At 47.4% G+C, this 16,922-nt stretch overlaps 6 protein-coding genes across 6 annotated transcripts; 3 read left to right on the top strand and 3 right to left on the bottom strand.

Moving 5' to 3' along the window:
• Positions 1 to 945: 945 nt before the first annotated feature.
• LY89DRAFT_740168 (uncharacterized protein) lies at positions 946 to 2,684 on the top strand (the record flags this gene model as incomplete). The annotated part of the gene is made up of 5 exons (XM_018220558.1): positions 946 to 1,058; positions 1,143 to 1,200; positions 1,248 to 1,541; positions 1,598 to 1,625; positions 1,675 to 2,684. The coding sequence occupies 5 exons, from the start codon at positions 946 to 948 to the stop codon at positions 2,682 to 2,684; spliced, it is 1,503 nt and encodes a 500-aa protein (XP_018064812.1).
• A 1,851-nt stretch (positions 2,685 to 4,535) lies between these two features.
• LY89DRAFT_710730 (uncharacterized protein) lies at positions 4,536 to 7,015 on the top strand (the record flags this gene model as incomplete). The annotated part of the gene is made up of 10 exons (XM_018217852.1): positions 4,536 to 4,600; positions 4,648 to 4,928; positions 4,964 to 5,420; positions 5,468 to 5,631; positions 5,680 to 5,720; positions 5,769 to 5,837; positions 5,885 to 6,051; positions 6,116 to 6,192; positions 6,245 to 6,513; positions 6,564 to 7,015. The coding sequence occupies 10 exons, from the start codon at positions 4,536 to 4,538 to the stop codon at positions 6,855 to 6,857; spliced, it is 1,884 nt and encodes a 627-aa protein (XP_018064813.1). The 3' UTR covers positions 6,858 to 7,015.
• Positions 7,016 to 7,855: 840 nt separating this feature from the next.
• Positions 7,856 to 9,616, bottom strand: LY89DRAFT_700892 (major facilitator superfamily transporter; the record flags this gene model as incomplete). Its single annotated transcript, XM_018217153.1, has 5 exons — positions 7,856 to 8,054; positions 8,118 to 8,271; positions 8,322 to 8,740; positions 8,787 to 9,320; positions 9,450 to 9,616. 5 exons carry the CDS (start codon positions 9,614 to 9,616, stop codon positions 7,856 to 7,858), a joined length of 1,473 nt encoding a protein of 490 aa, XP_018064814.1.
• Positions 9,617 to 11,049: 1,433 nt separating this feature from the next.
• LY89DRAFT_689698 (GINS complex, PSF2 component) lies at positions 11,050 to 12,020 on the top strand. Its single transcript, XM_018215953.1, has 2 exons — positions 11,050 to 11,176; positions 11,268 to 12,020. The coding sequence occupies exons 1-2, from the start codon at positions 11,063 to 11,065 to the stop codon at positions 11,880 to 11,882; spliced, it is 729 nt and encodes a 242-aa protein (XP_018064815.1). The 5' UTR covers positions 11,050 to 11,062; the 3' UTR covers positions 11,883 to 12,020.
• Positions 12,021 to 12,069: 49 nt separating this feature from the next.
• Positions 12,070 to 14,366, bottom strand: LY89DRAFT_787482 (uncharacterized protein; the record flags this gene model as incomplete). Its single annotated transcript, XM_018223077.1, has 2 exons — positions 12,070 to 12,326; positions 14,237 to 14,366. 2 exons carry the CDS (start codon positions 14,364 to 14,366, stop codon positions 12,070 to 12,072), a joined length of 387 nt encoding a protein of 128 aa, XP_018064816.1.
• Positions 14,367 to 15,583: 1,217 nt separating this feature from the next.
• On the bottom strand, positions 15,584 to 16,292 carry LY89DRAFT_760311 (uncharacterized protein; the record flags this gene model as incomplete). Its single annotated transcript, XM_018221505.1, has 1 exon — positions 15,584 to 16,292. A coding segment is annotated over one exon (408 nt), but the record flags the coding sequence as incomplete, so codon positions are not given.
• Between the last annotated feature and the right edge of the window lie 630 nt (positions 16,293 to 16,922).

The raw sequence follows: 16,922 nt of genomic DNA on the forward strand, positions 1-16,922 counted from the left end.
AGCCTAGCACCACATGCTGTGATCCTCGTACCATACTTTTGTATTTATCAACAGGAACCATGATGAGGATTTGAAGAGGTAGACGAGGCGAAGGAGTGAGAATCCCAGAAGCGGGTTTGATCGAGTAGAATTGAGCATGATTGCAAAGACAATACTTGTCGAGGGTTGATGAGTTAGAAATAGCAGACTTAAACGTAATCCGCGACTATGCGGTTCAACCCTCTTATGGCAACCTGAAGTACCAGGTGAAGCTCTCCTTTCACAGCCGGCCATTCGGACACGGAGCAATAAGAAAAGTCTTCGAAATACATTTCTCCTTTGGGTACTGAAGTGACGAGGATGTAACGTGAAACACCAGAATCACACACAGACATGAAATTCGCATTCGATAAGAAATGACCGTCGAAATGCTTGTTGTGGCGTCCACAGAATAGAGGGGCTGAATGCAGGTCTTGGCACTAAGCCTAATCTGGCTCCATTCTGCGAGAATTCCCACAGCTTTCCTCCGGCTGACAACATCAAACAACAACGATATCGCGGGAGGAAAACAGGAAAACGATGGAGGATTAAAGTCAAAAACTCGAGTAAACTAATGCTCGTGCCGTGGAACCCCCGATAAGAGCTCTCAATGCATCCACATACTAGAAGTGCATGCTATGTGAAGGCTTGTTGGCAATCAGCGGTAGGATGAAGTAATCGGAGATACAATCAGAGAAAGAGTTTAGTGGATTACGTCTCGATCTAGAAGTATGAGAAGATGCTGGATTTGAGATAATAAATAACATTGGTGGCGGTGGTGGTTGGAAAGAATACAAAGCTGGAGAAGGATACTTCGTAGAAAGCTATCTGTTATATACACACACCTAGCTTTTACGCTAATGGGACACTCTCCCACCTCACCACCGACATCAATCGCGACTTCGATATCTGTGAGAATGACAGACAATGGGCATGTTCAATGCTGCTTCCCAGCTCTCGAAGATCAATGTCCGGACTCAATTACCTAGGGAAAAAACGTCGAATCTCGAAAACTCCTCCAATCGCTCTCGCATTCAATCGTACCATCACTTCGAAAAAGAACTTATTTGCAATACCTGCACAGTCATAAGTATCTGCCATCGCTGATCCAAAGCTATCCGAAGCAGCAAACTCGTCTGCGATCAGTTTCAGACAGCAGCCCTTCTCGCAGCCTACGATGGAGTACACGTAGCTACCCGACGACATATAAAAATACTGACGTGGTTAAGGACGAGGAGCGCGATGTTACTGAGACCACAACTGAGATCGACAAGAACATTGAAGCCACCTCTGAATCTGCACATGCGAGAGAGAATACCAGCTACATTTCCAAGGCTAGAATCGAGAACGACCAGAACGCCAATGCCACCACCGAGGCTGCAGATGTGGGAGAGAATACCAGGAACACTCGGGGTGTGATCGAGGACAGCCAGGACATTGATGTCACCACAAAGTCCGCAAATGACGGAGAAGATACTGCGGACGCTTCCAATGCTACAAATGAGGCAGATTCAATTATCAGAGTCCTTAATCGGAATGATATTCAACCAGCTAGAGAGCATCATATAATACAATCAAGGGACAAGAGAACACGATTTATGTTCCAGGTCAGGAAACGCGTTCTTTGCTCTCCGAAGCAGGACTGATAATTAACAGGAGGCCCTCCATTACGGTCTCCTCCTGAACTCCCCTTCGATATTTCTGAGGAAGAGCATCCACTGAAGCCGTCTGCGACCCACAAACATATTACGATGTCTCACTTGTTCGGGTCTTTGCTCGTCATGCAACCTGGATATTCTCTTGAACCGATTGCACTTGTAACGACTGTACTGGCGCTACTTAAGATTGAAGCTTATTTGCGAACTGGACGAAGAATGAATCGTCCAATATTTGCTACCATCGAAAGAGGAACCCTGTTTCTTAGACTGACTCGAAATGCTTCTGACTTCACCGCAAAAGAACCCTCAAAGACTTCCCACAACCTCCTGAGATCATTTGCAAGCAACACAACCAAAAGTCGCCTTCCTTTGCAAGACGCTGGGAGCTATCGTCGCATTTCTGAATATGAGCTTGGAGGTATGAAATGTCTCATCAGCGATCCTGGAGCTATTTGTCGGCCAAACACCAGCAGGCAATCAGACAATACACCTGAAATGATGACCTCCGTCGACGCGGCCCAAGATATCCTTGGGGCAGATGGTTGCAAAGTGATTCGAGGAGGATTTGTCGTTCCCCGAGAATCCATTATAAACGTTGCATTGACAAGCGGAAAGTTCTACTCAAGCATCCGATCATGGAAAGGACAGTTCTTCTTTGCCCAAAGCGGCCCAATAATCGTGGGTCGGCATCAGAATACGACCATTCTCAACCTACGTGAATTCAACAGCACCGATAAGAGAACGAACATGGATCAGCACTGGCTCAGACAAATGATGACCTTGCTGGACGAGATAAGGGAAGCTGCAAAAAGTTCAGGAAATAAGAAATGCAAGATCTTCTTTGGAGCAAAAGGCGATCGAGATCACATCTGCATTGCTCATGACACCAAGGAAGATGTGTTCCTCACCGAAGAAATCAAAGCAAGATTTTGGCCGGTGGACACGACTGCCGAGTCGATTTCAGGCTCAGGCGGCGAGCAAATAGTAAATTTGACAGAGACTTCATGATTACCAGGCAATACAGTACAGCACCCACTCTTTCATTTGATGAGGCTGATTTTACAGCACAGGAGGCTCCAGCCTTTCAGCCCAGTGTGCGTTTCTCTTCAATCTCTACGTCGCATGTTTAGCACGCAATATCACTACTCGGTCTTCTGTCAGTAGAATATTCTTATCCCCGGGACAAAAACTCAAATTGCGTCAATATTGAATTCTAATTCGAGTATATTGGACTTTTCCTACGTGAACTTGATTCTATCTGATTTGCCTTGCATGGTATCACGATGAGACCCCAAGTACTTACTCGCGAATCGAGAAAAAGAGCTCACCTCTCACGATTCGCTTCTCGGGCATGGCTCTTTGCTTGATATATGGTTAGTATGAGCCCTGTATTTGTGCGCTAGGACTTCATATATTCTAGCACGTACGTGTGGAATTGGCTGACATTATTGAGAGTATTGAAATTCACCTCTGTCCATTCGTGTTCAGAGTTATGCCTCAAATCACTTTGACATCTTCAGTCGCGTAGAGATTATTACTTACCGAATTTAAAGCTGGTATGCGTGTTCATGTTGCATGTATAACAAGCATTCTCATCCTTCCTCTCTTCGTGGCTAAGTCACTCATTGGGCTCGATTACTTTCCCATTGTCTTCATTTTAACTTTTCTTACTGCGAACTGCTCAGATTTTCTCAATGCTCAACGCCTTAACTCCAGCTCCCTAGGCAAACTCAAACCTACAAGGTGTCTTCCTTCCTTCACATGCCAAACACTTCCTTCAGCCTTAGCTCGGACACCTAGAACGTGGCAAGGTCCAAGTGTGCCCCCACACAACTATCCGAGTCACGTTACTTTGTTTCAATGACCGTTTCAATGGATTATGCCCCCACTTGCTCATTCGGAATTGTCAGATATTGTTTGCCGTAAAGTCAAAACGTATTTTTACTGATGCACACTCGTCTGAAGAGATTCTCTCGAGATATCTAAAATTTTCAGAAACTGAAGCATTGTGACTAAATAGTCAATCCCCCCAAGTTGCTCCCAGCTCAAGAGGAACCTCAAAGGCTTCACGAGTCCTCATCAGGCAGCTTCTGCTCTTATACGTAAAGTGTTGATATGAGTGCGCACGGAAATCCTTCAACTACGTGGAACAGATATATAGTTGAGCGGAGGCTCCCGCTCCCGCCCCGCAGGCGAGTTTAAGCTGACACCACCCATTTACCGAGACCTAAACAACTGCTTCTTCCATATCTTATTCGGATTTCATATGCCTATCTTTCGTGTAATCAAGTGCTAAGTAATGCAGTGTTGGTACTGTTTTCCTTTGTACGCGTCACCAAAATAAATCCAGATCTTGCCCCGGAAGCGGAAAAAGGAAAGCATTTTGTTGCTTCATTTCATCCGATCTTTGGCTGCCGAAGAATTCTTTAGTCTGGAAGCTTATTCTCAGCCGCTTTGAGCATGCTGCATGAACGCCTCCTCGGAACGACCGCTTTACCACTTCCGGTCAGACCGTGGATAAGCAGATCTCCAATTACATTGGCTGGCGATCGTTTTGTTTCTCGGAGGTTCAACGAACCATTGCATTACGGACCTCGCACGGACAAAGGCTTGCTCATCATCTAGATCCACTGATCTGTGCAAGATGTGGATCTTCTACATGCTTGTTCACCTATCCCAGAATCTTTGTTTCCTGTTTGGGCACTTGAAAATGGTTCATGTTTCGTGGCTTCAACGTTATCTCGTATAAGCTTTGTACCATGGCATCGATCTTCTTGGCAGTATTCTTAGTATACTCTTCAGACCTGTCAGCCAAGAAAGAGACTGGATTCTTCGTATATTATTATCAGATCTCTCAAGATGTCATCGAAAATGGTGAATAACCGTGAAGAAAGACCTGGAGGCGGGCCTGTGGTCAACAAGATGTACGTCTCATATAACCACATTCTTCACACCAACTAACACTCACTAGGCACTCAGCATCCTCGTCAGTGACGAGCTTCAAATCCTTACTGAAAAAGGAGAAGCACAAATCCACTTCCTCAAGACAAGATATCGAGTCCCAGCCCAAACTCAAACTCTTCGAAAGTCCCCTCGCCCACGAACGACGAGTCTCCCCATCCCCGTCCCCCAAACGACCAGTCTTCATCGACATCTCCGGCCCAACCGACCTCGCCGTCCGCTCCGCAACCAAAGAACGCAGCGAATCCATGCCCAACATCTACGATGAACGCTTCATATCCGAAAAAGGCCGTCTAGACGATACTCACATGCGCGAAACCCCCGAGTTCAAACGCTACGAGGAAGCTACCAACATCGAACTCTTTTAGACCTTTTCTTCGTCGCAAACCTCACCACTTTTACTGATGTGCACGACATCAACGAAGTTGCTGCCTTGAAAGCATACGCGGGCTTCTTCTGCATCCTCTGGTTCTTGTGGGCCCAAGTGGCGCTCTTCGACGTGCGTTTCGTTCAAGACTCGATCCTCGAGAGAGTCGGGAAAGCATGTCAATTCGGAGTGATGGTCGGGTTAGCGATCGTGGGGCCAGATTTCAATCCAGAGAAACAGGAACAAGATGTTTTTCGAAGCTTGGCAATTATCTTGATGCTTTCGAGAGTGGTGCTTAGATTTCAGTACTCTGTTGTGCTGCATCAGGTTTGGTATTATAAGGATACCAAGACGCCGCTGTTCTTGCTTGTGGCGGCGAATTTTGTGGCTGCTTTTGTTTATCTCGGGACTTTCTTGTGAGTTTGTAGCCTGTATTTGAAGGCCGATGTGCTGATCAAAGTAGTGGATTCAAACCAGACACTCCACACAGTAATGTATTTGTTGTGTGGTATGTTACAGCGGTGCTGGAGACGATAGTCAATATTGCTGTGTCGTCGAGATGGGAGGTTCTTACATTCGCTGGGACACATTTGATCAAGAGAATGAGTTTGCTTACGTTGATTATCTGTGAGTCGTGTCACCTTTGTGTCGTGGAAAGACGCTGACATCTAGCAGTGGGAGAAGGAATCATTGCTCTGTCAAAGAGCATTGCAACGGTAAGCTCAATCTTCTTGGGACATTGGACATCCCGCTGACCCCACCAGATCACGGAGCAAGAAGATGGCCTATCCTCAACACTTCTGCTCACAATCATCAGCGCAGTTACAATTATTGTATTTCTTCCCTCCCACTGCCCGCCACTTTCCATTAACATATCCAGTACTTTATCTACATGATTTACTTTGACTGGCTGAACAGCAGCCACTTTGGTTCCTTCCGTGAAGATCTCTGGGCATTCCTTCACTTCCCATTTCATCTCGCTCTCGTTCTCTTGATGGAAGGAGCTGCGCAATTCATTCTTTGGAGGAAAGTCGTTGAGGTTGTGGCGTATGTTTTCTCCTCCCTCTCGGTGTAGTATTTGACGTGATGAATGCTGATGTACGCCGAACAGACAAGTCAACAACCTCTTCCTAGCCTCAGAATCAACGTTCCCGTCGACCTCTACCTCCTCGCCGCTTCTATCTTCTCGTAAGTCTTCCTCTCCCTCGCCCTTAAACCCACCAACTAACGCAATGTGCAGTACTCTCAAACACAACAACACAAGTCTTCACCACCTTCGCACCTTCCTCCCCTTCAACCTTCACACAAGCCCAATCTGCCCTCTCCTTAATTGCCAACTCAACCTTCAACTCCAGTGCCCAACTGGACGCCATCGGCACCCTCTTCGCCGTCATCTCCGACTCGCTATTTGATAATTTCAGCATTGATCCCCCAGAAAGTGGCATGATGAGCGGAACCGAAGATCCAAATGAAGTTTGGAGCAAAAATATGGGAGCCTTTAGGCTCGTTGTACGTCCCTTCTTTTTTCTCCCAGGGAACTGGCTAATAAAGAGGAACAGTTCATCTATTTCTTCCTATCCTCAGGCCTAACACTCCTACTTCTCAACGCACTTCAGACCATTTCCCGTCCTCAACCTGCCGAACCTGCTGTCAAACCAACAGGCATGCAAACCATCAGAAGATTCGCAACACCAACAACCATCTTGACGTTCTTGATTGCTATTGGTCAGCTCGCGGTTGCGAGTATCGTTAATACGGCGAATGGAATCGAGTTCGCGCAGAGCGTGTGGATATTGCCTAGTGTGGGGATCGCGTTTGTGGGGTTGGGGGCTTTGGGGTATGTTGGGTTTTAGGGTTTGTTGCTGTGTTGTTGAGTGAGGTGAGGGGCGGGTTGGATAAGATAGAATAATGGGAGAGGAGATGGAGCGGAGGAACGAAATCATGAATGATGAAAATCACGATCTTTACATAATGTCTTAGATAGACTACTACAGGGTAGAATAGAGTACATATACTTAATGAAGTCGCTCTTTACTTCTCATCCTAGTAAGTGTGTGACACAAGAATCGTCCCAAGCAGCCCCCAACTCAATGTACCAAACATCCAGCACGCACCATGTTCGTTCCTATTTCCCCACATTCCTTCTGTGCGATTTTCAACGGCAAAGGTCGTCTGAATTATTACTCCTCTAGTTTTCTTTATTGTGCAGACTTTGGACGTGCATGGAATCCAAGTGAAGAATCCAAGTGAGTGAGTGAATGAATCCATATCCCCCTTCGCTTGAAGCAATGACTGCACTTCCTCCACTAATTTCACCACTTTCCCTCCGCCGTGACTCTCGCCCTGCTCCGCAGCAAATTCTCCGCCTATAAATGCCTCCGTGCGGACATCGGGACCGAAGCAGCCCGAACAAGAACGATTCAAGAAGATTCAGACGCCGTGTGTGGTGCCAGGTGAGACGATCTGGATAATCTTGCAAACAGGCATTGGGATCTTTGGTTCGGGCTCCATGGTATGGCCTTTGTTTGGTTGTGGCAGGGTATTCGTTGGCAGTAAAAGAATATAAGTTGACAGTGAGAATCTCGCTCAAATAGAAGAATCAGATTCACATTGGATGAATACAGCAGAGTGTGCGAAGTACATCCATCACATTGATCTACTGATCTATGTAGCTTACTAGAATGCGAGCAAGCAATGCATGATGCTATCCGCCAGATCTCGATCCTTGCAACCTTTCCTTTCCCACCAGGAACCATCATGAAACACCTTCTCACAATAAAATCATGAGTCAACTACGCAATCCCACATCGTTCCACCTAACATACAGACCTGTCATCATAGAGTAGTGCCCTCAGACTGTGTACAGGAACGTAACCGACTTGTCGCCCAGCTCCTCTTCTTGAGCCTTCAGCATCTCTGGTGTGAAGTTGCCAAGCATCATCAGTCTAGAACGTCGGCAATTCTCGCGACGAAACCACCAGGTCATGAACAAAGTCATGACCAAGGATGTTGAGATGAGAGCGATGAGGATTGAGTGTCCGCGGATGAAACTGTCGTTGATTGTTAGCATCTGGGTGCTTTTGATGGGAGGAAAGTCAAGATATAAGACGTACCGTGGCTCGTCCTTTGAGAGGTATATGAATCCAGAGATTGCTCCTCCAAGATTGCCAAAGGCAACTTGCATTCCAATGCCCACAGCGCGCTTTGTACTTCCGGCAAGGTTGTTGGAGTTCCATGCACCGATCAAAGGAACATTTGGGTATATGCCTGGGATGGATTAGTGGTCCGTCTACAGTGATATGAATAGGGGAACATACCTGCTGCCGCAAAGAAAGTCCCAGCGTACTGAACATTAGGCTTGCTACTGGCTGCTAGCATAATAAAACCCACGATTGCGCATACCTCAAAGCCCAACAGGAATACTCCTCGCTGGCGAGATTTATCCGCGACATAACTTCCGATGATTGTGCAGACGAAAGCAACCATATAGACGGGAACTGTCATCAGTTGTGATTTATTGGATGAATAGCCGAGATTCTTCAGGATGGTAGGAAGAAAGAGGGAGATGGAGTAGACCGCAGTGAACAATCCAATCGTAAGGACCATGTTCGCGTAGATCTTCCAGTCAGTCAGGGCTTGCTTAACGTATCTCCAGTCGAAATCATCAGAGAAGGACGTGTCAGCTGTAAGTCTGCGTTTGACCTCAACTCTCTCCTCTTCGGTGAGGAACTTGGCTCTGCGCGGGTTAGTCAAGCCAAAGAAGAATTAGGGAGGAAACTTACTTGTCAGGGTAATCGCTAATAGCAAGTGGGCAGAAGAGAGCCACCAAGAACGTAAGCAGACCTTCAATGATGAAGATCCAAGACCAAGCACCTAGTCCTCCCTTACCATCCAGTAAAGCAATGGCGCGAGCTAGGAATCCGCCAAAGGCACCAGCAACAGTGGCGGCGGAGAAGAAGATTGCCATTCGCAGTCCAGTCTCATGTCGAGGATACCACATGGTGATGTAGAAAGTTACGCCTGGAAACAAACCACCCTCAGACAAGCCTAAGAAGACACGACAAGCCAGAAGACCAGCGTAGTTCTTGACAAGCCCTTGACAGGTCATGATGATACCCCACGTAACCATGATGAGCAAGAACCAGTAGCGCGGGGAAGCTCTCTTGAGCATTAGATTGCTTGGGATCTCGGACATAACATAGAACGGGAAGAATATCGACAGGGCAACATTGTAGTCGAGCCCACCCATGTGAAGATCGACTTCCATATTGTCCAGACGCGCATTGCCAATATTGGTCCGGTCTAAGAAGCATAGCCTATAGTAATCAAATCAGTCACCTAATGTAGACTGAATCGTCGGGTAGGTTGAATCGTCGGGTAGATTAAATTGTTGGTAGAAAGAATGGTTGGGATGGTTGGGTAGAATGAATCGTCGGGTAACTTACATGTAAATGAGGCAGAGGAAAGGAAGGAGGCGCCAGTCGAGCTTGCGTAGAAGGCGATGAGTGGCTTCTTGACCATAATGAGAGACTGCAGGACCAACGCTTCCTTCGGATGAAGCAGCAACAGTCTCCTTGCTGGCCTCAATGTCTTTCAGGTTAATGTTAGCCATGCCAGGAGATCGGGTCAAGCCTCGGGTAGGTGGGATGCCAAGAGAAGTTGCCTCTGACTTATTGTCGGATCTGGCTTTGCTAGATGAGTTCGATAAAGTCGGCGAGATCTCGTCGTCGTCCCAGTGCCGCATGATGGAGGAAGTAAACGAAACGTGAGAATTTATAGGTTGTGTTCTGTGATAGCGCCGAGTCGATGAACACGCTGTGTGAAGCGTGAGTCAAGACGAAGTGAGGGTAGACAGAAGACAAGTGATTGGTAATTTGTGCTGTGAGTGTGTGGACACGAAAGAGGAGGGTGAAGAAAAGAGCTTGGTAGCTCGTCGAGCTAGTGTTGTTTTGGACGTGGGTGTGAACCAAGGCCAAGACTTTCTTACTCTCGGGGAACGAATACAAAAACTTGGTACAATAATTGAAGCATGAACGACGCAAGCAAACATTTAACATCTCAACACTCACTCGCACTTCTTTACTCCGTTCTTTTATCATCACCTCAGTTTGCTCTCAACACCATAGAGATGCCGGTACGCGATATAGTCACACCAAAACGGATCTTACTTCATCTCTACCATATTGATCATCCGTCCTGCAGCAGCACAACGCTCATGTCGTGACCTCAGACCCGCACGTGATATGCAGGTCCTCAACGTCCTCCGAACACGCTGATCTGCTTACTGACAGGCCAGGATAGATCTGCCAGGAACGGTCTGCCAGGTACTATGGAAGACCGCCACTCAGCCTTCGAAGCCGCGGACACTGTACGGGTATGCCAGATTATCCAGATCGTGGAACCTGGTCAGCTACGATGCAGCGGGTACCCGACAGTGACACCTGAAGTAGAAGCTGGCAAACCTATTGCGGAAGATAGAAGCGCAAAGAGTCGCATGGCGAAGTATGGAGAGATGCAAAGTACTGTAAGCTATCCTATATGAGAAGCTATTTGCATCCTACTGGTGGCATAGCTGACGACAACTCCGAGACTTACAGATATTCTCCTTTTCTCCAACGATCGTGTACAATAGATGACAGCTCACAGGATCAGCTATCAATGTGCCTGTTTCAGCTTACAATAGTATGATGCTCTCCATGCATTCTCCCGCATCATGGTGCTCCTTGAGAGCTTCGACTCGTTCCCAACCATCAAACAAATTCGATGAAGAATACTCCGAACGTTGCATCAACGAGGACAATAGCATGAAGGAGTACACCGAAAGTCGTACTCATCTATACCCAACGGCGACGTGCGTATAGTATAACATCAAAGAGGATCAGATGGGTCTTTAGGAGGAATCGGTTGTCCAACATCGATTCAGCAGGTGAAGAAGTACTCCCGAGACATTTTGACTGCCTCGCGTGGGTGCCTTTTATTTGAGGCCGCGAGATCGCGTCGACGTCTCTCGAATCGCGTTCATGCTTCCATTTGGAAACACAAGAACACCCAAGTCATCATGGCGTTACCTCTGCAGCCAGGATTAACGCCCATGGAGGTCGCCTTTCTTTGTGAAATGGAAATGGTAACGGTCATACCACGGCAACGGTTAGAAAGCCTCAATCTCCTGGGGGTGAGTCTGGACCCCGCCGACCCCTCCTACAGCCCCTACGCATCATATCCATCGTCCCAATTCTGATCGCAAGACTGACATTGCCTCCCAGGGGCCGACTCCCGCCCTTCGCCCGCCTCATCGTGCTCCCATACCACTTTGGCTCGCACTCCTCCTCAAACGACAGCGTCGTGCAAATATTCTGCCCCCACCATGGCTTCTTCCCTCGTCACTTGATTCTATACTGAAATACGAGACCGATATCTCGCCACAGACTTTCTCGCCTCCGCCTCCACATCCATACCCAATATCCGCACAGCCTGCTGCAACAGACTATACCTCTCCACCATTCCTCCCTTCATCAACCGCAGACTCTCCTCCAGACTACCTGCCGTACCACTGGCTCGAGCTTGGCGAAATTCTCCTCGAGGCATGTCCAGATGATATACCAGACCCAGACCGGGTCCGTACATTACTTCGAGACCTCCGCGAAGTGCGGATGGCCAAGATGCGGGCCAGTATCAAAGACCTAGAGGGTGGAGGAGTGAGTAGCCTGCGTGGTGTTGGTGCCATGGAGGTCGCAGAGGGTAGACAGTTCATAGTTGGTGTTATGGATGAGTTGAGAAAGTTGGGATTGAGTAGGGAGATTGCGAGAAGAGAGAGGGAAGAAGATGAAGGTGGTGGTGCTGGCGGGGAAGATGAGGATGAGGATATGGGATTTGAATGATTGATGATTGCATGTATGCATGAAATGATGGCAGCTTTGGCGTTGGGAGGTGCATCGGGAAGATTATACCATGGCATTATGAGAGTTTGCACATATGGATCAAAGTGCAGAAGTGTATGTTCGATTTTCAGATTTACCAATGTTCTTTCATTCATGAATCTTCACACTCATTGCCTACCAAAGCGTTTCAGACACGGTCGAGTTCTTTGTGGACGTATGTGGCACCCTTGCTGTTCGGGGCATTGGCGCCATCAGGAATCTTGACGTGGTTCTCGATAGCTACTGCGCGGCTCTCAGCGTTAACGCAGAAAGCTGAGGGTTGTTGATGGCCACGTCTCAAGGTCTCGATTGATGGTCGTTTTCGTCTGATGCGGTCGGATCGGCCGACCGCATCAGACGAATTGGTGGTCACTGTTAAATTCACCAGCTTTCTCTCACGTCCTGCTAAAGTGCTTCAGTTACGGACGAAACGGCGGACATCATTCAATTCACCGTCCCATCTGCAGACTGAAGCACTGCAAATCTCGGCTCAAGCTGCCTATATAAACACTCTTCTCTCCTCTGAGTCCTCTCCAACTTTCTCATCATCTCCTGCAACTGGACTTGCCTGTTCGCAAGTCGCTTGTGACATTCTCGTCCGGTTCCAGAGTCCACGCTTAGTTTGGTGTACTTGCGATTGCGATTACATAGTATAATAGTTGAGCTTGCTGTCAATTTGCGTCTTGTTGTCAAGTCTTGTTACCGTTTCTGATATGTAGCAGTCGTCTCACATTGTTTGCACTTGTTTTCTGGTAAAAGGCTTTTAATCTATTGCCACTGATTATGAAGAGAACACTGCGTCTTACGTTGCCTGGCCGCACACCGTGTTTATTCGCACTTGAATTTCGGTCGTGAGGAACGAAATCCTAGGGGAAGTCAGCAGTTTATAGTTCTCAAGCTGTCGCTTGCAAGCTTATTCACCTCTATGTTATATCTAGTCCGGTGTGCAGACTAGGGTAGTCTTCTCTGCTCATTTTAAGTGAATCTCGCCATGAGCTTCACTGGAAGTACCTCTTCTTAGGTATAAATACCCCCAACCACAATCCTGTTCCATAATCCGATCGGGACCCGTCAATCTTCCTTGTGATTGTTTCTCACGGATCAAGGGATGCTGCAGGATATCATGTCTGTAGGTTGCAGCAAAAGAGCGATTAGTTTTCTTGAAGGTGAACTCGTAATTCATGTATTGAGCCTGGATTGGGTTTTAAGTCTACCTGTTGTCACGTGTCAGGTTGTTGTCATTCCGAGTTCTTCGATTACCATCGTCGAACCTGCTCTACATATATATGTCTTGGTTGCTGCTCAAGGCATTCAGCTCAACCTCTGATCATTTCAAAGGAGAGCCTAGGCATAAGTTCATACGCCCCTGTTGAAGACGAACTCATCGACCATAACTCTTGAATATCAAGAGAATATCAAGAGACAATTGGTTCACCCCGTTGTCACTGCTCAGCACAAGTGGGATGCGGTCTTAGAATGGTATGGGAATTAGCTACATGAGTCTATCATATCCCATGGTTTAAGCAAGTGTTGTGGTGTTGACGGAGATCGAGTGATGAACTGAAGATGAGTGTCTTTGATTTTCACATTTTGCAGTCTTTTATTTCTGATAATTGCAGGCTGCGACTTGACCTGTTGAGACTGCTGAGATCTTATCTATTGGGTCAATCTTTCTGAAGAGCAGAATATCCGTTGTCGGGAGGAACCTCCTCTTCAAAGCCAGGTAAGAGACGAGGCCAGTCATTCGGGAAGTCGTGAATAATTCTGCTTGAAACCGTTGTAGGATTCAAGGCTCAAGCTGTTCCGAAGACAGAGAATTGATGACTGCTACAAGATCGAGTTTCTTCAAAGAACTACATCACCACTCGAGACAGATCTTGTCAAGAATTGCTACCGTTCCAGACATGCTGGAGTACTGAGTCTCAACCGACGACTCTTACATCGGCAAGCTCCATACATGCAACCAAAGCTCAGAACATTGACAACACGCTTGAAGATACATGAGACAGAAGCAAGAATTACTTGAGAAGCTGTTTGGTTTTTAGATTGCCGTCAGATATTATCAAGCTGTCAAGTCAAGTCACACCACAAGTCAATGGAGAAGTCAATTGGAGGAGCGACAACAAGCAAGTTCCATTCATCTCTTCACTCCGAGTCTCTCTCGTCTCCCCAAGCTCCCGCCGTCCACTGGCTCTCCGAACAAAACTTCCCCATCCTCTTCTTGTCCCAAAAGCATCTCCGTCTCCTTCCCTCCCTCCAAGCTCGTCTCCTCTTCTCCGTCCCGACCACCCCTCGTCTCCTCTCGGCCCGCAGACGCGCTGCTCGTCTCTCCTTCTTCTTCTCCTTCTCCTCCCTCTCCGCCGCCTCTGCCATCGTCTGGGCCAGTTGTGCCTCCAGCTGCATGTCAACCGACTCTGGTGTCGTTGGTGGTGGTGGAGCGAACATTGTGTCGGAAGATGTGAGGAGGTGGTGGTTGTTGCTGTGTTTTTCTTGATGTCGGTGTGGTGGTGGTGGTTTGGAGACCGGCTCCCAATTGAAGATTGATGGTAGATTGGTAGATTGTAGTGGGACACTTTGAAGACAGTGTAGAAGCTGGAGAAAAAAAGTTTTTTGGGAGGAAGGAGCTCCTGCTTATATCTTGATTCAGGAGTTACTAGCTGGAGCGTCCCGAGAGGAAAGCCATTGTGAGATGGGATGATATTGTTTCCTGACTTCGGCCATTGAGTGTGCTATTGTGCTCGGTTGGGACAATAGGGGCTAAGCGAGTTTTCGGTTGTGACAATGGTAACGAATTTTTTTGGGTACCAGAGATTCACCTCCACCAAAGTAATGTTGTCCTTTCGAAATTCCATGGTATTCTACTATAGTGCTTCAGTACGATATTCTACGTGGTTCTAAAGTTGCTTTTTGCTCTTCTTCCGATTCCGGACTCGATGAGTGGTTGGGCGAGAAATCCGAGTTTTCGAATTATGGTGATGACAATGACTGGCACTTTGAAGGAAAGCTACGGAGTTGGCAACTACGTCTGCTTTATTCATACATAAGGTTTCTTAAATCTCTCAATTGGTTGTGATAACTCTGCACGAGGACCAGGTTGTGTCCCCATTAATTGTTATCCGCAAAGAAAGGCTTCCATGTTGTAACTCGTGAGGAGCTCAAGAACCAATGTCAGAGTATAACCCTTCGATACATGCAAGAAGGCCGCGTGAAATTGAATGTCTGTCATGACATCATCTCGTATGGTCTCAGCATGTCATTCGCAGTCCGCGCCCTCAATCTAAACGATTCAGATGCTGTCATACCATTCTTGGTTAAGTGCCTGTGTCTTGGAGAGATGTTTTCAATCATCTTAACCCGTAGTAATCTTACTGTATCACACAGCTTTCGAAACTCCCGTGTCTCCTAGCATGCTTCTCCACGACAATCATCCCCAGCCTTGCCCCGTTATCGTTTAGGAGAACGTAAGCCTTTGCACTATAGAGTTGAGAAGTAAAACAGCGATATTCAAATAGATGATTTGATTATATGTCAACTTGAAATATGCTTTGACACGATTCAGCAGGCAAAGTGCGGCGGATCCCAACTGAATGTCTGTCCTTGAAATAACCCCTGTGACCTTAGAATGTCATCTATCATACAGAAATACAGTTCCATAATCCAATCAGCTTTCCAATGCCTCTGATTAACCACGTTTTGACCTCCAAGAAAGTGTGTAGTTTCTGGGAGAGTTTTCGTGGGAGAAATTCTAGCCCCTCTCGCTTAGCTATCAACACCCCTATCTGTGACCAAATCCCCTCTCACCCTAAGGACCACAATAGGAACAAAACTCCAACAATGATATCGAGTCCTCCCATTGTGATCCTGGGAACGTTCCGAGCTGGGACCCCTCTGATAAGTATATAATATCCCCTCTCCTCCCAGATTCAACCTCCTTTCCTCTCCAGCTTCCACAAACTTCAGCCTTCAATCACAACTGGGTTCAATCCCCACACTACAATGTCTCCAACTCCTTCCAACACTCGCAGCTGGACTGCAAACATCATCGACGCTCATATCGACGCTGGCCTCCAGTCCGAGATCCCCGACGACCTCATTGTCGGCCCTCTGTCCGTTCCTTCTCGCCGCCGCCGCCGCCAACCACAACAACTTCCCACCACAGCACCAGCTGGTCTGGTTGCTTACTTCAGCAAAACCGCCGGGGAATGGCTGGCCATTCCACCAACACTCAGAGACCAATTGAAGAAGGACGAGAAGAAGAAGAAGATGGAGAAGAAGAGGAGGGGAGAGGGTTTGGGGAGAGCCGGGAGGGTCAGGGAGTGGAGATTCGGGGGACGGAAGGGGAAGGGGGTGGACAACGGGGACGGGGGATGATATCGAGTGGAGAGTGGGATGGTGGTGGCGGGCAAGAAGGCCGGACAATTCTGCTCGAAGGCAGAGTACGAGGGAGCCAAGGAGTGGTGAGGGGGAAGAGAGAGATAGGATGAATGAAGTGCGCTTGCTGTCATTCTCCCATTGATTTGACCATTGACTTGTGATGTGACATGAAATTTCTTCGTGAGGCCAAACTATCGCTTCACTTTTAGCTCCAACTCCAACACTGTCCCAGCATCAAAGCACTTGCATAGAAAGGACTTTAGCAATTGGAACATGTGTTGCTCAATCGCTCATTGATATTGTCGCTTCAACTGGATTAAGATTCTAAAGATCTGAGCGACGCCAAAGTTAGATTCAACGAGCCACGACAGTTGAAGATGCAATATGCTCTCCAGAGAACAGGGCATCTTGCAAAGAGCAACAAAAATTCAATTACCAAAGCGTCTCATCCAGACCAGGACACTGTCGCTACCACATTTCAGATGCGTGTATAATCAGAATTTAAAGGAGATTCACTTTGAAGCATGATAGACAATGGGAGAACTGTACCATACGAAGAGCTCGACTTGTCTATGGAGTCGAGTAACTTCCAACTTGGACTTAAAGAATCAAGGTACTTCCCTCCCT

This window comes from Mollisia scopiformis (assembly GCF_001500285.1).
Source record: "Mollisia scopiformis unplaced genomic scaffold LY89scaffold_26, whole genome shotgun sequence".
Lineage (NCBI taxonomy): Eukaryota > Fungi > Ascomycota > Leotiomycetes > Helotiales > Mollisiaceae > Mollisia > Mollisia scopiformis.